The sequence below is a fragment of the Anarrhichthys ocellatus genome, unplaced genomic scaffold (assembly GCF_004355925.1).
Source record: "Anarrhichthys ocellatus isolate YVR2014 unplaced genomic scaffold, GSC_Weel_1.0 scaffold62, whole genome shotgun sequence".
Taxonomy (NCBI): Eukaryota; Metazoa; Chordata; class Actinopteri; order Perciformes; family Anarhichadidae; genus Anarrhichthys; species Anarrhichthys ocellatus.
In genome coordinates, this window is record NW_022280092.1 from 1,191,651 (window position 1) to 1,201,061 (window position 9,411).

The window sequence follows — 9,411 nt, forward strand, 5'->3', positions numbered from 1 at the left end:
ATGTTGTCAGAGACTCTTGCCAGATGCCGCTGTCTTGTTTTCAGTGTTTCTCATCACTGCTCCAGTACGAGACACACTTGTATCGTTGATGACAGCCGTCCACGCCGCTCGCCGTTGCTTGGAGACTCCGCATTATTATACATTTAGAGACAAGCGGTGGCTCGCACAGACTCATCCGGGAGAAAAGGCAGTTTTTCTTGAAATGCTTCCAGGTGGAACATGATAATGAACACAACTGTCTGTCTTAACTAACACTGTGTTGTTGTTTTTCTTTAAAGCCAGCAAGTGAGATGATTTCTCTTTGATGATCAATTTCCCGGTTCAGTTAGCAACTGAAGGTGTTTACAAAAAGCACTTTAGTCTCACATTACATTCACTTTCTAAAAGAATGTGAGGCATCAGACACGTTGTGGTGTTTCTCTCCAGCTCTCTCGTTTTAACACACACAGACACATATTTTGTATAATTGGCCTCGAAATTGAATAAACAATCCAGACTCTCTCTGTTTCTGTTTTACACTTACACAAACACACACACACACACGATTCTCTCGAAAGTCTTTTTTACCTCTTGCTCTTGCTTTAGGCGTCTTCTCGTTTAAACCCAGAGCTGTGTGAGCGTTGTCAGGGCTGAAAATAGGCCAGAATCCCGTCTAAAGTGGGGCACAGCGGTTTATAAAAAGCATTTCTCACTTACTCAAGTATTTCACAGGGAAAAGGTTGATTGTGCCTTTGAGACGTATTAGAGGTTATTAGTGTTTTTTCCATCCTCAAACTGTGCTCTGTCATTTTTTAGTGAAGCCATCAAAAACATTTGTGTGTCTGATCAACAATATATTTAGTTCAAATAAAATTAAAAGTCTTTATAAAAAGGAAAACATGGTATCAAACATTCATGTCCAGCACAGAATATGACCAGACACTTTAAAAAAAATGTTGCTGGCTCCAAATCAACTTGGTGTTCCTCCCAGTGCCCCATGACTTCGTTCAATTAACTCACCTGTTCACCCACCTGCATCATTATTAAAGCGACTGACGTAGGATGAAGAGCGAGATAGTCCACACGGGACAGACGAGAGTGGAGGCGGACGGGTCAAACAAGCACAGGAGTTTTGTTCAGGAGACCGCTGTTAGTTTTCTGTGTCGTTAGTCATGTGACTAATTTGTAGTGACCTGAGTCAGTCAAATGAATATCAGCCATGCCCTTTCCTTAAACCTGACTCAGTGGTTTTGTTGCCTAAACTTAACTTGCTGTGAAGATTATTTTGAAAAGACAACTGACACGTCCAAAACTGACGCGAGAGGGGAACGTAGAACGTCATCGTTTGAAGCTTAGGACCATTGACCAAGCGTCTGCATTTGACTAGTTGGGAGTGATGATGTGTTGACAAAATGCAAGTCAATATATATTCAGGAACATTCAGAAGGCCAATTCAATAAACAAGGATATTAAAAGTTCTAAAGCTTGAGCTCTCTCTGCTTTGCTGAAGAGATGATGAACTGAACGTCCTGTGTCGAAGCCCTTTTGCTGTCTTTCTAGATCAGCAGCACCAGGAGGGACCCTTGTCTCCCACCTTAACTGCTGATTGGCTGAGGAAGTAGATCAGCTCATTCAGATGACAACTAATAAAGGACGACCCCCCACCCCACCCCCCACCCAGGAGTCCCCCTGGCACACAGCGACTGAGACAATTGAGCTGGAAAAAGGCTGAATAAGAAAAGGAGAAACAGAGAATGTTTCAGATAAATGATAGATTGATAACATCAGTATTTGGAAGGGCGATTGAATATTGAATTGTCAAAACTTGAAGCCGGATCTTTTCAGGAGACGTTGCAGTTAGAAGTGCACAACTGGCATGCTCACAATCGATAGACCGTGCCTAAACTTTCAATGAAAGGGTCTGATCTTGACCCGTAAAAGGTGTAACAGCTGTAAACAGGCCCCGGTACATCTTCATATCGTATAGCTGAAATGGCTTCAGCTCACCGAAGGCAACTTGGGAGGGAGAGGAAGCGAGGAGAGAAGTAGAAACTAGGGCACTGTTATCTGGCCCCTTTTTACCAACCACAAGGCGCATGGCAGGGAAACAGAAAGAAAGAGCTGTGGACGGGAGAGCAGGAGAGAGGAGAGGACGTCTCAAGTGTCGTGAAGCTGCAGACGAGACGGGGGAACCTCTGGAGTCAACATCCGACGTCAAGGATCTGAAGACAAACAAGACAACCTTGACTGTCCTACACAGTCTTTACGATCACACACACTTCATCTATAAGCACACACACACTAGCATTTCAAACACACACACGTGCAAACACGCTGCGCGTCCACAGCGTCGCGCACACATTGAGCGGCAACATGTTTGAGGAGCAGGCGACCAGGGTCAAGATCACGTCTGTGGTGATCGTGGTGGGCATGTCGTCGATGCTGGCGGCGGTGGTGACCGACCACTGGGCCGTGCTCAGCCCCCGGGTGGAGAAGCTCAACGCCACCTGCGAGGCGGCCCACTTCGGCCTGTGGAGGCTCTGCAAGAAGAGCATCTTCATCGTCGAGGAGGACCCTCAGGGCAAAGGCTGCGGCCCCATCAGCTTACCTGGAGGTAAGGAGCCTTTTGTTCTGACTGTTGTGAATGAATGTGAACCTGCTGTTTGAGGATTTGTGTGTTGTTGTGCTTAAGGTTCACGTCAAGGTATATTCCGACACTTATATTTGTTGTCAAAGTGAACTTGTTGTGTGGTTGCTGACTAACAGCTCTCTGGGCTTGAACTACTCCTGTATGTTCATACCCTGTGAGTAGTTTTCTTCCGCCATATTTAGAGACACAAGGAATGACAAAAAAATGTATATTGTTGGATCTTGGATTGGAACCGGTGAAGAAATGTCTATACTTTTAGTTCTGCTTTACATATCTGTGTAGACACGCAGGTCAAAGCAGACAAAAACAACAGAACAAATGGACTTAACAGCTGAATATGGTGGTCTGTCTGCTAGCTTTCGTACAGTGTTTGATCTGATTTATTTTTCCATAAATCTTGGGACATTAAACCCTCGTGTCATTTTCACAACAGCCTTGGTGGATTTAAAGCGGGACCGGTAAGGTGTTGGAGTCGAGTGTCTGTACATAAGAGCCATTTTGGTCAGCCTATCTTCCACCCCGTGTAACAGTTCTATCACCGGCTTCTCACTGAAACCATCATTATCTTCCACAGAGAAAGTCTCTGAAGAGACCACCAATTAAGCACAGGCGGACAGCTGAAGTCAAGTGCGTAATGGAGGAGCATCGCTGCTGTACTTCACAGTTAACTCGGCAAAAACATGAATCTCTTCTCTCTGGGCTGGTGGATAACAAATACAATCCATTTTACCTGTGTTATGTAATTATACACCATACCCTCCGGCTCTATAAATACTAGAATGTATAGGAAATCACGACTGTCCACGGAGCAGTTTTTAGGGAATCAGCCTAATTAAAGCAGTGTTTTCTGATGCCACAGATAAACCTTGGTTTGGCATGTTTAAATGCACCAAGTGGGAGAGGCTGCTTGGTCTTCAAGCAAGTCCATTTTGGAAGTTATTTCCCTTCTTCTAAGTGATTCCAAAAAAAGCAACAAAAAACAACATTCTGTCTAGTATTCAAACGTCTGCTTCTCCAAAATAGCCTTGTAGCTTTAATTACAAGTCCTATTTGAACAGATCCGGCCCGGGGATAAGCAGCATCTCGCTGGCCTCTGGCTGTGTGTGTGCGTGCCTTGCAGCCTAACACAGAGATTTCCCTCTGACTCTATCATTGACTGAGCCTCTGGCTCCAGCGCCTCAGGATCAGTACAAGCCCTAATGAAGTGTGGCTTCCCGCTCCAGCTCACGAGTTAAAGTACACCTGGGAGACTCGGGAGAGATGAAGGGGACTGGGGAAGAAAACAGGAGTCTGTGTAGGTGGATAGAGGCAGGGATGCCTGTATTGATGGGAAAAAGAGAGCACTTTTATAGTATCCATAGGAGGAGGCGGAGGTGATACTGTACTAAGATGTTGAAGGGAGGGCGGAGAAGCTGACAGACAAGAGTTGTGACAGCTGCCGGTTATGATATGTGACTCACAGAGGGCCTCCAGAACACCTTCTATCTTTTCCCCCATTGGGCAAGTCTCCAGGTATATTGCAGCTGACAGACTCACAACTCAAATATGATAAACGATCCAGTAATAACCCCCCACAGCCTGACAGCAGCAGTAAAACTGTGTCAGAATATCTGTGAAGAATCACAACTTGCTTTGCGGTACTCGATACGATCTGGAATGGACAATAATGACGAGGGAGAGAGGAGCCATCTGGCAGAATAAACTTGTTGGCGGCTCACCTGTCTTGCTTCCAGCAGCGAAAGGACTTCAGCCCCCAGTGTGCTGCCACCTGCCAGAGTGTGTGTGCGGCAACAAATATCAGCTGTTTTAACAGAGACCCAGTTGGTTACATTCCCGCAACTAAACTTAGATTATGAGCGAAAATGAGTCATTCTTTCATATTACCTGAAAATGTCTCGGGATTTGGTGCAGGGCTATAAAACACGCTGCCATTTGCTTCCACACCCAGAGTGTCGCCAGAAAATGTATCTGTGAGTGTGGATCCTCGTCCTCTGTGCTGTCGTTACGTCAGGATGACATTGGATGAGATGCTGATTGGTGCTTTAGAAAACGAGTTTAGTGAGTTCCTCACCAGGCGAAGTTGTTTGTTTTTATAGTGGCCAAGAAAAGGCATCTGCAGGTTTCTTCTACTGGCACCCAGTTGGTCAATCCGGTGGCTGTGGTTTGACAGCAGAGAGGACCACAGAGAAATGAAACCACTCTCTGGCTGCAGCCATTTGCTTTCTCCTCGATAGAGCGCTATTAGGACTGGCAGCATGTCTGAGTGCCGAAGCCTCAGCTTCTGAGTGCAGTTCCTCATGTATAACAATGTTTCACATGCGGTGAATTCACAGATGGAGGTTTTTTTTTTTGGATTAAAAAAAGCCAGCCAACCTCTAGCAGCAGAGTTAACACTACACGATGGCGAGGTCTACAACATGGAGTCAGTTTGACTATTTACATAGATTTTATATTCCAGTATTCAGCCTACAAATAGAAAGATGATTTTTGGCTCAATTAGCAACAAGTAGTGGTACAAAATACGCTCAACTTCTACTCTTACTGGTATTTTATAGGATACTGGAGTCAAAGAGAATATAACATGGCCACTTTAGAGTCTACTGGAGTGGCTGGCCGGCTAAAAGCACCACACCGGCGTTACTTTATCTGCTTCTCAATTTAATGTGCGTCGTATAGTGTTTAGCACATAAGCAAAGCACAATGTTTAAAAAAAACAAGCTGAGTTGATCGAGAGTGCACCATAACAGAAAACATCCTCGATGAACAGTATACCCAAGCAAGCAGCGTCGATTTGACTCAATTACACACATTTGCATTTTCCCAAAACAGAGGGGGAGTTAGTCGTCCAAACAATTTTTCATATAGGCACAATTACACTGTTTTTGTAAAGGGGTTGCATAACAACATCAGCAAAGCGGTGAACCCAAATGACTTTTGAAATGAGCTTCCCACAAAGGATGCACGACAGCTTGAGTGCTGTAAAAATCAAACAAAACCTTCATGGATCGCATTATGCTGCTCAGGGGGCAAATTAAGAGCTTAAATTGTGCTTCTACGGGCATGTGTGTGTGTTCCTACACGTATGTGTGTGTGTTCCTACACGTATGTGTCCAAAGAAGAAGGTGAGGAGTTTGTTATCAGGGATGTTTTAGAGCTTCCAGTCCTACAGTTGGGAAGAGATTGCAACCGGAGCACTTTTACATTCAAATAAAACGTCCTCTGCTTCTTTCGGTGACACAATGCCGGTGCCCTACATTCATACTCTCAAAAGCCCAGATGTCACCTTGAGCCACCATTTTCCCTTTCTAGATGCCCAGTCATTTCCCTCACTAGTCTGCCAGCTTTGGGTGCGGAGCCAAAACTGCGGAGGTGTGGCACTGATTTGGCGTTCAGGAAACAAGTGTAGGGTTCAATATTTGAATGAATCACACCCCGTTATGTATATGTGAGGTATATAAAGGGAGCAACATATTCAGATACAACTACAGACTGAGATGCTCGGATGCAGTTTGTGGTGGCTATGATGGCGACGGATTAACTTTACTGGTTTAAATTTCACACTAAAAGGTTGCGAGGACGCTCCTCTGCTGCCGTGTCCCAGTTATCAGACCTCTCAGTGGAAAAGACATTCAAATACCACCACCCACCACATTCACATTGACCCAGAATTAGTCGGTCATTCTGCATCGCCTAAAAAAACACATCTTCTCTAACACTCCTGCAAATGATATAGAGGCTATTTTCTGGACCAAATGTGAAGTAACATTGTAGGTAAAAACATGGAAATACTGGATACCAACTGTGAAAGGACAACCACGAGAAAACTGGACTGAGAGAAGAATTACTCGACAAAGTTGAGGTGTAAGAGAGGGACGGGTTTAATGAGAGGTGGAAGAGGATGATGGTAAGGGAGAAGCTGAGAGGAGGTTGGTAGTGGAAAGAGGCAAAGCTAAAATGACAGGCGGTACCTCGCTCTAATCACTCTCCCCCACTGGAACTAAATCTCACAATTAGCCCGACTGCAAGGTCAATGATACGCACTCAGATGTTCTCCTCATCAGCAAATGTCCACCATCGCAAAGTTACAAGCCAGATTTGTTTTTAACCTTTTGTGGGCCATGTTTTTTTTACTTTAAGTACAAAACGTGAGTGTAGTTGCACGTGTTCTCCTCCAGCATAATGTGTCATTAGGACGGAACTTGGCAACAAAGTTTGTCTTAGCAAAAATAGACCATAAAGGGGGTTATGCTTTAGGGCGTGGCTACCTCGTGATTGACAGGACACTATCACAGCGTGGTCCGGTCAGTGAGTTATCCGCGTTTTAGTTTTACAACTTTAACCCTTTCACAGTGTGTTTTCAGTTTATAACATTTTGGTCACCTGAAAATGTCTTGACTCAGTGTTCGGTTTTACTTAGCTCCACCCTCTCCTGTCACTTCTGGTTCCAAAGAAAACAAGATGGCGACGGCCAAAATGATGAACTCAAGTCTTATAAATGGCGGCCCACACAGCAATGTGTGACGTCACGTCCATTTCTATACAATCTAGGGACTACACTTAGCAAAATCCCCAAAATAATGGTTTTGGAATTTACCATAATTACTAAGAAATTTGAGGTAAATCGGACCGCGGTCTTACTGTGAACAGGTACCATGCTAGAATAGAAAGCTTTACAGGTGTAGTGTCAGCAACTAAGGGGGAGGTGGGACTCAGCAAACGGTCAACTACTCAACCTACGAAAATCAGGAACTATCCAGCAACTAAACTCTCATTTTGATTCTCTGCTCTTATTCTCAGGCTTTTCGAGCTTCCTTTGTATACGCCAAAGGTCTTTGTGCGGTGAGCAGATATTAATCTTCATAGAAACTGGAGTAAATCTCATAGCTACACCCAAACACATACTGGCTTAGACTAGTTGAGTCCCAGAGGTAAAGGCAGCTAATGAGTGAAGACTAATGAAAATTATATATTTGCAGATCCAAGCTGCTCTGTGACCCCGCCTCCAATTCCCCCCACCGTCAGCCAGTCCATCCCCCTACACACACACACACACACACACACACACACACATGCATGCACACACTCCTCTTGATATGCCTTTGTAAACACATAGGGCCAGCCAACACCTGCAGCAGCCTGTTGCTAGGTTACCTCTTTAGTGATTCTTACTCATCCTGTTTAACAAACAGCTCCTCTGTTGCCTGGTACACACACACACACACACACACACACACACACACACACACACACACACACACATAGCATATGCACACACATACAGACACCAACACACACATTATCCGTCTCTGTGTGGATAGAGAGAGCACGTGTCTGCTTTATGGGTTTAATCTCAGCGAGAATCGTGGGGCAGAGGAAAGACGGGACTCTCACTTGGCCTTCACCTCCTCTCCACCCGTCCCTCTCAGCCCAGCTGCCCTCAGAGACAACAAATAGAGAGATGGACCTGCGGGCCTGTATGAGGCTATATTGAAGATTGTGGTCAAAGGACTAAAGAGTTTCGAGAAGCAAAGTGCATAAATGGATCATTCCTGTGTAGAGATAGATGCAGGCAGACAGTGACGGATTTTGAGTTTAAGACGCTTTACTTTAGGATAACAGCAGGTCACACAAGAACACTGCAGGGATTTTGTGGGCGGTGTTGACCGGATCAAACGGAGGCAAAGAGGAAGTGCAACAGTTGTGCACATAACACACTCTATACCTCCTTCTCTGGCATAGCAAAGTGCAAAGCAACCAAAGAGGCACTGGTTTGCGTGCATCGACCCTGGTGAAGGGTCCATGAACTGGAGGAGAACTGGATGAAAATTGGGCCCACAAAACTAATTCCAAAGAAATTTCTGAAGTCTAACATGTGTGAGGTTATAAGTGGTTGAACAAAGCAACGTTTTCAATTCTTTCAGTTTTTAAACTTATGAAACATAAGGTTTATGAAGATCTTTTACAGCATGAATAACGTCAGACTTCCAGGCTAAAATGAATAATAATGTTCTACTGTTTTTCGCTCCTGCGTGTTTCTTTAATGTATGTCTGATAGCTTTCTAATGGGATCCATGGAGAGATTTAACATTTAGGCTACGTCGAATGGCATTGCAAGCACACAGGGCTACGAATACAACCTGAGCCCCCTCTCTCACCCTCTTCTCTCCCTCCCTGTCTTACCCTGCAGCTAAAAACTGTTCCTACTTCAAACACTTTACCTCGGGGGAAGAAGCAGAAGTTTTTGAAGTCAAGACCCAGAAAGGTGGGTGCCTCCTCACTGCCACCAAGACGACAAGTTACAACAGATCCTTTTTTTTCAGATCCAACTTGTTGTAAGAAAGGTGTACAGTCAATCACAACACAAGTAACCTCTTAAAACATTTAAAAACAACAGCTATTTTAGATTTAGTCTTAGTCTTAGAACTCATTTTGTCAGCAATCACTTTTTACTAAGTGTTAGTCCTGTGCCAAATGTTTCCACCAGATTATATGGAATATTTCAGTCAATCTGGTCCAGCCAAAACAATAATCTTGTCATTTTAGTCAAATTAATTTCACATATAATCATTATCTGATTTAAAAAACAAAAACACCGGCTGAATTATTATGAATGCAGCTTTGTGGGGATGGCCGTTTCCAGAAAAATAATATTAAAAAATCACTGGAAACAATCATTTTTTGAAGGTATTGTTTAAAAAATGGTATATTGCTGATCCCCAGCATGAAGAGACTTTGACACACACACACACACACACACACACACACACACACACACACACACA

The 9,411-nt window shown here is 44.2% G+C and overlaps 1 protein-coding gene across 1 annotated transcript in view; it reads left to right on the top strand.

Moving 5' to 3' along the window:
• The first annotated feature begins 1,880 nt into the window (after nt 1-1,880).
• The window catches only part of cacng1b (calcium channel, voltage-dependent, gamma subunit 1b), a 9,514-nt gene continuing 1,983 nt past the window's right edge, over nt 1,881-9,411 (top strand). Inside the window, exons 1-2 of the mRNA XM_031872226.1 lie at nt 1,881-2,593; nt 8,817-8,891. Of these exons, the coding sequence (XP_031728086.1) occupies nt 2,353-2,593; nt 8,817-8,891 (316 nt within the window). The 5' untranslated portion in view covers nt 1,881-2,352. The remainder of the gene's footprint in view (nt 2,594-8,816; nt 8,892-9,411) is intronic.